We start from the raw sequence: 13,838 nt of genomic DNA, 5'->3' as shown, positions 1-13,838 counted from the left end.
GTCTATGTGGAAATATAGCGAAAAACATGTCTTTGTTTATTTCGCCATAGCTCTTTAAAACGTCAGGTGACCCTATGTTTTTATTGCATATTACAAAAGCATATGAATTGAAAATAACGTTTCAAGTATCAATATTTCCCTAAATACATTATGACGTCATCATATCATCATCTGAAATCAAAAAAGTGGAATTAATTTTTTTGAGGTACTGTTTCTGACATTCATTTGCTCGTATCTCTGTTGTTTAAGCTCAATATTATCCCAAATTCAGATATGTTGTACTTTGAACATTTGTCTTTCAAGTCCATGTCATGGTTTTGAAATTTGATGACGTCATCATACCTTAAATTGTGATTAAAGCTAAAGATGCAAAATCGGACAAGTTTACGTGTTATGTCTATGGGAGGTGATTTTTTTTAAACCATGCATTGACTTGACAACGTTTAAGCACCTTTATCTCAGCTGATTTTGCTTCATTTCCTCTGAAACTTAAGTATGTTGTAGCTGAGACAATAAGCTTCAGTAATCATGCATTTTATTTTTTGAAATCTCATTATCAGGTTGACAATTTTGCAGTTTAAAACTGAAAATGAGAATGGAATGTGGACATAACGATTCCCGATTCATCTTTCACATACATAAGTTTACGCTCCTCATATTTTCTCGCCGAGACGTATGGCCGAGTGGATAAAGGCGACGTCTCAGAGACGTGAGGTTGCGGGTTCGAACCCCACAAGATCACGAAACAAAAATACTTAGCTATTTTACTTTTTTTCTTCAAGTTTGTATTACATATTCGTCCATGTAGAAATCACGTTCGTATATAAACGCACCTATACACACACACAGACACACAGACACACACCATATCCCTCTTTTCTGTGTTGGAGACCACATTGCTTCGACTGCTGCAAAATTTTGCAGGCTGACTTTGTCAAACCGATCATAGTATGTAATGACGACGACGGAGGTGTAGTACTTTGAACAATTGTCTTTCAAGACCATGTCATTGTTTTGTACTTTGATGACGTCATCACACTGAAAATTGTGATTAAAGGCAAGGTATCAAAACCAGCCGATTATAGGCTTTATGTCTACGGCGCGTATTTTCCCAAGTTGCAAGAAATGGCATAGCGACATCAGTCGTTACAAGGCCGCATTTCCGTCTAGCAATGCAATACATGTTCACGCGGCCACGATTGTTGAGTGGGCATTGACTTTTTCCCCCTGTAATATCTATACATTTCTTTTTTGCCTTACCATTTCCGGGGATGTCCCGTGGCCGAGTGGTTAGAGAAACGGTTTTGCATGCACGCTCAATATAACTTCAAGGTGCCTATATCACATTCTTTTCTTTGTCGATCACAGATGACCGACACCTGATGACCCCAAGCGTATCACCTAACTCGTCAGCGTGACGAGTTTCATATCTCGTTTTACTTTGTTTTTGGATGTCTCAGCCATTTCAAAACCGATTTTCATCAGTTAAACCTTGAAATAGTCTTAGAATAGTATGCTCTGCACTATTCTATAAGTGGTTTCTTGGTATCTCACAAAAAGTTAAAAGCCTAATCCTCACCTCCATCAATACTGTGCCATCCTTTAAAAGTTATTTGTTTGGTTTTGATGCTCTACACTGATACAGCGTACACAAATATACCCATTGTAGAGATGGCTTTCTGTCAAGATATATGAGTAATATACTGTGCGGAGGAAAATAGAGAAAGAAAGTAATAGAGATAGATAGATTGATAAATAGATTGGTAACTTGGTGAATAGATAGATACATAGATAAATAGATGATTGATAAATGAATAGATATACAATGTAAATAGATGGATAGGTAATTAGATAGCTGTATAGATAGATAGTAAATAGTAGATAAATAGATAGATGGAAAAATAGACAAATAGATGAATAGATTTAAAATGGGTAGATAGATATGCAGTGCAGATGGTAGTATAAATAGATAGATAGATCGATCAGATAGATAGATAAATTGATTGATAGATTAATAGATAGATAGATAGATAGATAGATAGATAGATAGATAGATAGATAGATAGATGGATGGATAATATAGGTAGGTAGGTAGATAGATAGATAGATAGATAGATAGATAGATAGATAGATGGATGGATAAGATACATGTAGGTAGATAGATATAAACTGTTATATGTTTGCATGTTTGTATGTATAGTGACAAGTTAGGCAATGTTTTGTTGTCTGTGCCTGATTCCTACAGGCCCCTGAAGCAGACTTCCTGGATGCGTGTGTGGTGTCTGTCCTCCAGATTCACCTCACCCAGCCCGACGGAGATTGCTTGGTCTTCCTTACTGGACAGGAGGAGATTGAGACTTGTATGGAGATGCTTCAGGTATGACGCAGATTTTCAGAACATCTGAAGACATTTTTTTGTTCTTCCCAATTTTAAAGGCATGATTTACCATTTGCAGATGAAACAAAAACCCAGCATTAGTGCTTTTATATAGCTCTAAAATGTGAGTTAGGGATAGAAACAACCACTGTAAAAGATTGAATCCGTGTTCTCGATGTTAAGTATTGTTAAATACACAAATGTGAACAGTAGTTGTAATAAAGATGTTTCCAGACTAAACCGTGTACAGTTATGGTTTATTACGAATAATACTGATATGTCCTTATATTTTAGGCTTTATTGCAAAAGTTTCAAATGGTAGTATGTTTTGGGATACAACAGACCTACACATATGCATCAAATGTGATATCTTACAAAAAATTTAGAATCACTGTTTCCAAAGGTAAACTGGGCCTTTAAGTAATTTCATGTGTCTTTCTAGTGTATATTGTCAGCTTATGCAAATTTTAATACATATGCAGAAATTGGAGATGTCATTTTGTTGTTGTTGCATGTTTATGCGAGTATGGATGACAAGCATTTGAGTTAATATGGTAGCTCTCCCTCATAGTATCCTATAAGTGACTTGTCAGGTAAATGTATGATGCATTTTGAACAGATATTGTTGAATTTTTCCAATGACTAAAGCAAAGCAAGATATGCTTTGCATTTTTTTTTTTGGGGGGGGGGGGGGACAACTGTACCACCTGTGATACGACAAAGAAAAGGCTTGATAGTTAGTAAATAATGCCTCTAACTTGTTATGTCAAGCTTTATGATGAAAGTTTCAGTATTTCTGAATGAAGTTGAACCAGTTATGAATATAGCTATTTACTGTCTTACCTTGATAATGCATGCAATTGTTAGCTGTCTCTTCATGTTTCCATATTCACTTTTATTTTAATCAGTTCTTGGTCTTTCCTTTATGACTGATGGTACTGATTAATGGCAATTATTTTTCACATTCACAATCCCTTTCCAGGAGAGAGCCAGAAAACTGGGCAACAAGATCAAGGAACTCCTCATCCTCCCCATCTACTCCACTCTGCCCTCCGACCTCCAGGCCCGCATCTTTGAGCCGACCCCGCCCGGCGCCAGGAAGGTCGTCCTGGCGACCAACATTGCCGAGACCTCGCTGACCATCGACGGCATCATCTACGTCATCGACCCGGGATTCTGCAAGCAGAAGAGCTACAACGCCCGGACGGGGATGGAGTCGCTGGTCGTCACGCCGATATCCAAGGTTTGCGCCCTCTATAGATGGATCGTGGTGTCGTCTGCTTTACTACTTCAACCCTCTTAAGACCATAAGCCTAAAATATTTTTGATATCTTGTATCAAAATGTTCTGGATGGGACTGAAAGAGTTAATGACAGACAGTTTAAAAGAGAGAGACTTCAGAATGCGCATGAATATTCCTTAGCTGTGTATTCCAAGCCTATAGAATGTTTATGTACTTTCAGGAGTAATTTTGCAATGAATATTAGGGATTCTAGTACTATTCCTACACAATATTTATGGAGGCGCTACAATTGCTCTTCAAATAATTGCTTGTGATTTCATTAAGGCCAGTAGAAGTCAGTTCTCTCACATAGATGAGCACTGCTGCTCGACCAAGCCATCATTGGATCTAGCAGTGTAAATCCTCGGTATTCTAACATTCTATGCGTATACATGAGTAGGCTATGTGGGGGAATGTGAAGTTTTCAAAATCTTCTTCAATGGCATCTACAGTTATTGCTCCATAGTGAAATGCAAAAATTGATCAAATAACATATTGATAAGAATGGGTATAAAGAAAAGCCCTTTGAAATGTTGACAGAGCTAATTGGAATTTTGCAGTGTTATCTGTTGTTTTTTTTAATTTTTTTTATTTGATCTTGTGATGGTCTGTGCAGGTGTATGTGCCCAAATGCGCTACTTATCTGTGAATTGAATTATTGCTGAAATTTGATTTTTGAAATGCTTAATTCAGGCCTCAGCCAATCAGAGGGCAGGCCGGGCTGGACGAGTGGCGGCTGGGAAGTGTTTCCGTCTCTACACGGCCTGGGCCTTCAAGAATGAGCTGGAAGAAAACACCATTCCTGAGGTAGGACCACATCTTGCTCTCAAGAATTTATGTTATGCATCGTTTATGTGTTTCCATGATGAAAATAAATGGTATTGTTGTTAGTAATTTAGAAATGTTGAATAAATAGAAATTTACAAATGTTGATCAGTTGCAGTATGTACTCTATGGACCTGAACATAAATGTATGTGTCAAATACAAAAGTTGCGGACATCCTTCATATTCAAAGAGTGATATTGTGATTCTTGTAATATTGTGATATTGTGCTATGATTACAATTAACAGCATTATCATTTCTAGTAGTAGTACTAGTAATAGTAGTAGAAGTAGAAGTAGCAATAGTAGCAGTAGTGGTGATAGTTTATTGTTGCTATCATATTATTATTATTATTATTGTTATTATTATTAGTAGTAGTAGTAGTAGAAGTAGTAGTAGTTGTATTATTATCATTATTATTATTATTATTATTATTATCATCATCATCATCATCATCATCATCATCATCATCATCATCATCATTATTATTGTCACAACTATTATTAATGTTATTGTCATCATAATCATCATTATTATTTTTATTACTTGAATCAATATTCATCACACCCTGTACAGATCCAGAGGACCAACCTTGGCAATGTGGTCCTACTCCTCAAGAGCCTGGGCATCAACGACCTGATCCACTTTGACTTCATGGACCCACCACCCCATGAGACCCTGGTCCTGGCCCTGGAACAGCTCTACGCCCTGGGGGCCCTCAACCACAAGGGTGAACTGACCAAGATGGGCCGCAGGATGGCCGAGTTTCCTGTCGACCCCATGCTTTCCAAGATGATCCTGGCGTCGGAGAAGTAAGCTCAGTGGATGAGATGAGAGTGACTCGCCAGTATTTGATGTGATTTTATTTTATTTCTGCATTCTTTAAGCGAACAAACAAACATGGAAACATACCTTCTTTTGATATATAATGAGAAAGGAATGATATAACGTATAATTTTATAGTAGAGTAGGCTGTGTTTTCCACAAAGATGTTGATATTGAGCATAGCTGCAGAGGTTTCTTTAGATTCATGACTCCTCTTGCAGTTTAAAGGTTTGAAATCTACCTTCATTTCAGTCTCTTTAAATAGTATTCCTGACATGGAAGATCAGTATCACAAACTGACTTCGTGTAGATCATGATTTGATGGTAATGAGCATTGACTCTTTGAATTATCAATGTTTCGTCTGTGATAAGGAACAGATGACCGTGAACTCAGAAACAGGTAACAATTCCATTGCATATTTGTCAAAATACCAATAAATGTCATTCCATCATTAATTTTGTGATAATTTTAATTGCAAATTGGTTTTCATTAAAAAAAAAGGTTGTTAGTTGTAAATCATAATCAGAAAATTGATAATAACAATGTAGATTCAGCTTTTTCTAATCTTCAAGTACCTTGAGCTAGTGATTGTGCAATCAAATTTGACAGGAGTCAAAAAAGCCTTGAGGAATGTGGAAAACTGTTGTGAGACTGAGATTAGAGAGAGGGTTACACCTATGATGTGAAAAATTCCTGGATTCTGCGAGAGACTCCCCGTGAACTTGAATACATGTATCTCTTTCTGTCCTGAACCTCTCTGTTTTCGATGAAGAAATGTTGGTAGTCCTGGTTGCCCTGGTAGCCCTGGAAATGCTGTAAATGAAAATCGTGTTTGCTATCGTATCCCATCTCCTCTGAACCCCAGGTACAAATGTTCGGAGGAGATCCTCAGCGTCACAGCCATGCTCTCCGTCAACAACGCCATCTTCTACCGTCCCAAGGACAAGATTGTCCACGCGGACAATGCCAGGGTCAACTTCTTCACCCCTGGGGGTGACCACCTCACCCTGCTCAACGTCTACAATCAGGTAGGGGGACCATCTGCCTGAAGTGGCCCATGGTATTCTGATGACCAGGGCCCTGTTTTATGAAGAGTTAAAATTGATTATAAAGTTGATTTCAACTGTAAGTCTATGACAGCCTGTGTGGTAAGGAAATTTAAGATCGATTTTATCTTTTGATAAAACGGGGCCCAGGGCTCATTTCAAACTTTATACTGGCTTCAATTTGATACATTGTACCCAACAGTGCTTGCATACTCTTGGCAGTGTTTTTCAAACTTACATAAATTTTGTATTACACATATAGATTTGAAAAATATTTCCCCAAAAGAACGAGAATGACTCTTACCCTTTTGCTTGGCTTATGCTAATAAGGATAGAATATGTTTTAAAAGAAATGTTTCAAAGCTAAGCCGTCATCTCATGTGAACTAAAGATATGTAATGATAGTTCTAATTTACTTTCCCTCTTCTTTATCTTGGAGTTGGTAGAGGTTCTGTTCTGTGTTCAGTGGAAATTACTTCACTTAGGTAAAGTTACTAAACTGATGTAAATATTTTGCAAGGTAGACGTACACATGTCTACTGTAATTATCAAGGTTTAGTCATAATTTCCCTTTACTACCCCCACATTTTTTAGCCTCTTTAGGTTTTCTCCATTTATTATTTTTCTGTTCATTTATTTTTTTCCAGTGGGTTGAGACTGGGTTCTCAACACAGTGGTGCTTTGAAAACTTCATCCAGCACCGGTCCATGAGGCGAGCCAGGGATGTGAGGGACCAGCTCGTCGGACTCTTGGAAAGGGTGGAGATTGAACCCACCAGCTGTGGCATGGACAATGTAGCCATCAGGAAAGTGAGTATGCGGGACTACAGTGGATGGTATAGTGAAAAATATATGCATAGCTGGGTCATTCACCATTACTCTACTGGCTGCACCAAGTATTCAACTAACAGAGAAGGAAAGAGAGGGGAAGTGGGGGGGGGGGGGGGTAAACTGAGACCCAATCCAGCTGACATTTGTTATTGTTGCTCTCACAATCAGTTCTGCGTGTGAAAACATACATGGTTATTGTAAAGAGAAATACCAAATATAGTTATGTTTGAACTTGCTTTATTTCTTTCAGTTTGCTGCTCAGAGTTCTTGCACTCCAGGTAAATGTTTATGGCAAGCTAAATCATTGGCATCATATCAAATGTGTGACATTTTTATTCCATGAGACTTTAGGCAATAGGTACAGTTTAGTACAAAGACATGCTCTAAAGGTGAAGATGACAGTAATTGCTTTCCTTTTAAAAAATGTATGGAAAGCTGAAAGTTGCATATTTCATCATTAACCCAAATTAGGTAGGATTACTTTTGAGTGGAGCGCTATCCATTCTGTCAGTCCAGATACCCATGAATAAAGAAGAATTATGCAAAGAAATCTCAAATCTACAGTATTTTTACATTTTGTGTAATTGATAAACGTGATCATTGCAATCCATGTTCATGAGTGAATTGCAAGAAGAAAATTTGTTATAATTTTCTCTTGCTTCCTCAGGCTGTCACTGCAGGCTTCTTCTACCACACAGCCCGCTTTGGGAAGGGTGGTCAGTACAAGACGGTCAAGCACCAACAGACAGTCATGGTCCACCCCAACAGCAGTCTGTTTGAAGAGCAGCCCAGGTGGCTCATATACCATGAGCTTGTCTTTACCACCAAGGAGTACATGCGACAAGTGAGAACGACATCTTCTTCCACCATTGGTTCTGTTAGAACTATTTTGGTTTGATAAGGCAAAGAATGATATCGGAAAATGGCATTGGTTACGTGTGTCAGTTGGGTAGATTTCTCTAGTTCATCATCAGTTTTAAAAATTTGCCATGACTCGCTCATTGGACTTGTTTGTCCCCGCCGAACGAGTTCGAGCAGGGGACTATGAAACGGGCTCCGTACGTGTGTGTGTCCGTGTGTCCGTCCGTCCGTCTGTCCGTCCGTCTGTCTGTCTGTGCGTCTGTGATCAAAATGTTCAATTTGCTACTTCTCTGTCATTTATGAGCCAATTTTGATTCTGTTTGCTTTATATGATAGCACTACATGGGAGCTTTGAAACTTCTACACAGAATTTCAGTTGTGACCTTTGACCTTGACCTTTGACCTATATTGTACATTTTGCTTCAAAATGCTACTCCTTCGCCATTTCTAACCCGATTTCGATTCCGTTTGCTTTATGTGATGGCACTAGGTGAGGGCTTCAAAACTTCTACACAGAATTTTGACCTTTGACTTCTTTGACCTTTGACCTTGATTTTTGACCTATATTGTACATTGGCTACAAAATGCTACTCCTTCGCCATTTCTAACCCGATTTCGATTCCGTTTGCTTTATGTGATGGCACTAGGTGAGGGCTTCAAAACTTCTACACAGAATTTTGACCTTTGACTTCTTTGACCTTTGACCTTGATTTTTGACCTGCATTGTACATTTTGCTACAAAATGCTACTCCTTCGCCATTTCTAACCCGATTTCGATTCCGTTTGCTTTATGTGATGGCACTACAGTCTGTAGGTGAGGGCTTCAAAACTTCTACACAGAATTTTGACCCTTGACTTCTTTGACCTTTGACCTTGATTTTTGACCTATATTGTACATTGGCTACAAAATGCTCCTCCTTTGCCATTTCTAACCCGATTTCGATTCCGTTTTCTTTATGTGATGGCACTAGGTGAGGGCTTCAAAACTTCTACACAGAATTTTGACCTTTGACCTTGATTTTTGACCTATATTGTACATTGGCTACAAAATGCTACTCCTTTGCCATTTCTAACCCGATTTCGATTCCGTTTGCTTTTTGTGATGGCACTAGGTGAGGGCTTCAAGACTTCTACACAGAATTTTGACCTTTGACTTCTTTGACCTTTGACCTTGATATTTTACCGATATTGTACATTTTGCTACTAAATGCTACTTCCGGCGGGGACATATTTTACGCACCGCGTAATTTCTACTTTTCCTTGTTTCATTGTTGACACAACATCATCAATCATTACAAGTTTGTCAGGTATATTTACAATCTCCTTGTTTTTTATCAGTCTCAATAGTCCGACCATTAGCATTTCTTTTAGTCAATTTCAGTTTTGATGACTTTTGAATTGTCCATAATCCATCACTGCATTTCAGAGAGTTTACCATGACTGAAATACCACACAACTTCAAAAGGATGATAAAGTTTCAGATGGGATGGGACTTCAGGTTTCGTACATTTTTTGATGATTATTTTTTGAGATGATAAGAAACCTTATATTAAAAAAAAAAATGAAGCATATAATTCTAAGAGGAATTCAAACTTTGATGAAAATTGGTTTTGAAATGGCTGAGATATCCAAAACAAAGTGATCCTCATAAAAGATAGGCCTGTAATTTATTAAAGAACACTTCGTATTACTTTGTTTTTTGAATATCTCAGCTATGTCAGAACCCATATTTCATCAAATAAAAATTCAATTCCTCCTAGAATTATATGCTGCTTTACATATTTACATTTCATAATGTAGTTTCTAAGTACATTGTATCTCATTAAACAATTTAAAAAAATTAAATCAAATTAAAAATTAAAAGCTAAATCCTCATCTCAACCAATACTATAATCATCCCTTTAATTCCATTTTCTATCTCCAGGTGATAGAGATTGAGAACAGCTGGTTGCTGGAGGTTGCACCTCACTACTACAAGGCCAAGGAGCTGGAGGATGCATCCAGCAGGAAGATGCCCAAAGTCATCAACAAGTCATCAGGCAGCTGATGCGTAACCATGGCAACAGCCTGAACAATGCAACATGTCAGCCTGAAGATGACAATGTCTGCTGTGTTTATTTTTTCTGGATAAATGCAGCTTTGCCATGTGTATATCTAGTGGTGTGCATAGACATCATCAATCTCTCTGACGAGGGTTGCCAATCTCATGATGCAGTTGCCATGGTAACAAACTGGGCATTAAGGTTCTCTGAAGATCAAGACAGTGTGGAACAACGTGCTGAGTTGTCCAGTTGTTAATAGGATGCCAACTCTTCCCGACAATGACCGGTGTACGAAACGCTGTCATCCCAGGCACCCTTGCAAGACTATGGAAGGTCAACATTAACATGCACATCATTGTACGTCCTCCAGGAACATTATCTGCTCTTGTTGATGGACCATCTTCTTTCTTAAATGGATACTGGTGTCCAGAGGCAGGTGTGTCCTCTTAGAGAACTATGAGGAGGACACGGGTTAGATAGACATGGATGTTGTGCAGTAACTACCAGTAGATGAGCAACCACAGAATACTGCAGGTGCTTATCACCCAGAACAAGAAAACTTTCAGCAATCAGTGTCACAAGTGGAGAAATTCTCCCGGAATGTTTTGAGAAAGAGAAACAGAGTGTCTTGCAGATTTTTTGCACAAAAGTGTTTTGTGTTAGCCAGCAAGTAATAATGGAAAACAGAAGGAGAAAAAAAAAAGACTAAAGCGAATATACATGTACATCATGGAGTTCATGCATTTTCCTGTTGGCAGTGACACTGGACATGATTAAATATTCTTCAGGGTTGACTGAGGCTTACACTCAAGTTTCAAATAAACTGCATTATATTCCAAGTGCAAAGGAGTGGAAATGCAGTACATTGTATATCAGTTGTGAAGTGTCATATCCAGTATTCCATCTTTTAGAGATAATGTTGACATTCTTCAGAGGGTGACAAAATCTGCTCAACATGATTCAAAAGCAAGTCCCACTCTCATCCACCCCCTCTAGTCGGAGATGACTCATGTTGGGATGTCAGAATTTGCAAATATAAACTTGCATTGTAAGATAGAGACATTTATATTTCACATTCCTTGATCAAACATGACTTGCTGAATAAAGTAAGAATGCAAAGTGCAATATTGAGTCCCTCGTCTTTGTTTGTTTTGTCTTTCTTGAACCAGGTTGTATTAAAAGACAACTCCATTTTCAGTGCACACTTACAGTAAGTGAACCCAGCCAATTCTTTCTTCAAGTGCTTTTTGTGTAAATGGGAGAAGAGTATTTTGTTATTTTTCCATTTATGTCACAATTTGCATACTTTTAAACAACATTTCAGGAAATGGCATATGACAGCATCAAAGTTTCTTGCTTTTTAGAAATCTGGTGTAGAGGAGGAATAACAAATACCTGGTACGGCTGCTGTATTGCTGCAGTTCTGAAGCCAGTGGCATGATTTTAAAGGTATAGATTAAAGGGACTGTACAGTACCGGTTGAGGTAGGGATTCATGTTTTGAACATTCCTAAGTGAGATAATGAAAAGCCTCTTATGAAATATGAAAGAGCATGTAATTTTTTAGAAGGATTCAATGTTTATTTGATGAAAATTGGTTTTCAAACGGCTGAGATATCCAAAAAAGTGCTAATAATAAAAGGCGACATGCCCCAACTTTATTAGGATCTCTTTGTTTCACCTTGTTTTTGGATATCTCCACCATTTCAAAACCGATTTTCATCGAATAAACTTTTGATACCCCTTAGAACTGCATGCTCTTTGACATCTCATAGAGTGGTTTCTGAATATCTCGCAAAATGTTAAAAGCTAAATCTACACCTCGACCAGAACTGTACACACCCTTTAAATGTTCAGCTGTAATACAGGACAAATGCAGAATGTACATTTGTTGTGATTAGAACACACAATCTACATATCTTTGCTTTGCAATAATCATCATCAAATAGCCTATCGTGATACACAGACGGTCAGACTGTGAAACATATTTTTCACAACTGTAACTGCACTTTTTATTCTTAAGACCAGGCGTCCACTAGGGCGCGGACAAGACGCGGACAAGCCCCGGAATGCAAATTTGGTATTCCGCACTCCTTCGGGAACCTGTCCGCACGTTCCTGAACGTGTCCGCTCACTGTCCTAAACATGTCCGGGCGTTTCCGCACCTTCGGGAGAGAGAAAAATTTCCGCGTCCAAATTTTGATCGAGACCAAAATTTGGACGTGGAAATGAACTTCCTGACACCTTCGGCGACTTGTCCTGACGTTGTCCTGAGGATGTCCCGCTTGTCCGGAACCCTTCCGCTCCTTCCGCACACGCTCCGGAAAGAATTCCGCGGTGTGGGGAAGCTTCCCGAATGAAAGCGGAAGACACCAGGAATGTTTTAGGACAGCGCGGAGCCGATGCGGATCTATTAATGCAAGTGTCCGGAACCGATGCGGAAATTTTGTGATCCTGACACGAAAATGTCGACACTTTCCGCGAGCGTCATGCCAATGAAACGCAAAATGAGCAAGAAGGGAGGCGAAGCCCCCATGCAAATATCCCCATCACAGGCACACCTTTCGTCTAGTGATGAAGAACAGGTAAATCTAAGGAATTTCCGGTCCCAGAAGGCAAAGAAGAAGGTAGTAGAGACTGTGCCAAAAGCAACCAGAAAGAAGTGAAATCAGCCCCCTAACTTCCTAGTAAGTTTGTTTTGATTTGATCTTTTCAGAACTTATTTTTCATCTGAGTGACTTTCCTGGTTCCTATTACTTACTGTAGTACATTTTTCCTTTATGTTGTTTTCGTATTTTATTTGCAAACAAACTAGGTTGTCCCATGTGACAGCCCAGCTGAAAAATCACAAAAGTAGGTGGAAGTACACTCAGAAAAAAAAACATAAAATTTTTGGCTAAATGTTAATGTATTATATAAACATGAACAAGTTGTTATTCATACGTAAATGCTTTCTACTGATACAACATATTAGAACAAAAGACAAATTCATCACACTACAAAGCATGAATTCAATTGCAAAGATATACCTGTGGTCTCATTACAATGTAATATCTTTGAAGCCCAAAATAACAATGAAAGGTAAAGATGATGGAGGAAAATGAAGAATTTTCTGTCACTTCAAAACTCAAGTGAAATGAGAGAAAAAGCAATAAATCATGAACTCAAAAAAGTGTTAAATTTTTGTCTTTCTTTTGCTTTGTTTTTTTTTTTGCTGAGTGTATAAATTTAAGTACACATTAAGCATCACAAATCATTTCAGAAATATTCTTTACCTGAATGATTTTCGTAGTTGTTATTACCTAATATTTTTTCTTCTTTTTGTTTTAGTTGCAAACAAACCCGATGGTCCAATTTGACAGCCCAGCTGAACCCCCCCCCCCCCCCAAAAAAAAGTAAAATAAAGTAGGTTACAAATATTTCCCCATTTTTACACTTCATTGGCAATAGGCTAGTAAGCTCTAAGCATGAAAAAAAAATTCTCGGACTTGAAAATGTTCAAAAGTGATGAAAATAAGAGAGGGTTAGAGATGCACAAGGGTAAAAATCAGAGAAAGAAAAACAAATTTAATGATTAGGATCATTTTGGCATGCTCTACAGAAGCATCAGACAAAACATGTATATACTTCACGATGGATAAAGCACATGTCTAAAAAAAGGGAATAAAGAATATATATATATATATATATGTGTGTATATAGTAACATAAGTAACAGTTAGTAATATAAGTAACAAAACTGCAACAAAGTT

General features: G+C 38.1%; 1 protein-coding gene across 1 annotated transcript in view; it reads left to right on the top strand.

Moving 5' to 3' along the window:
• The window catches only part of LOC139728752 (pre-mRNA-splicing factor ATP-dependent RNA helicase DHX16-like), a 31,380-nt gene extending 20,994 nt beyond the window's left edge, over positions 1 to 10,386 (top strand). Inside the window, exons 15-22 of the mRNA XM_071639693.1 lie at positions 2,246 to 2,377; positions 3,360 to 3,620; positions 4,353 to 4,466; positions 5,060 to 5,295; positions 6,175 to 6,337; positions 7,003 to 7,164; positions 7,853 to 8,029; positions 9,971 to 10,386. Of these exons, the coding sequence (XP_071495794.1) occupies positions 2,246 to 2,377; positions 3,360 to 3,620; positions 4,353 to 4,466; positions 5,060 to 5,295; positions 6,175 to 6,337; positions 7,003 to 7,164; positions 7,853 to 8,029; positions 9,971 to 10,093 (1,368 nt within the window). The 3' untranslated portion in view covers positions 10,094 to 10,386. The remainder of the gene's footprint in view (positions 1 to 2,245; positions 2,378 to 3,359; positions 3,621 to 4,352; positions 4,467 to 5,059; positions 5,296 to 6,174; positions 6,338 to 7,002; positions 7,165 to 7,852; positions 8,030 to 9,970) is intronic.
• The last annotated feature ends 3,452 nt before the right edge of the window (positions 10,387 to 13,838 follow it).

This window comes from Diadema antillarum, unplaced genomic scaffold, assembly GCF_040938485.1.
Source record: "Diadema antillarum isolate AM-2024a unplaced genomic scaffold, OU_Dant_1.0 seq00000197_RagTag, whole genome shotgun sequence".
NCBI lineage: Eukaryota > Metazoa > Echinodermata > Echinoidea > Diadematoida > Diadematidae > Diadema > Diadema antillarum.
This window is presented reverse-complemented; position numbering and strand designations above follow the sequence as displayed.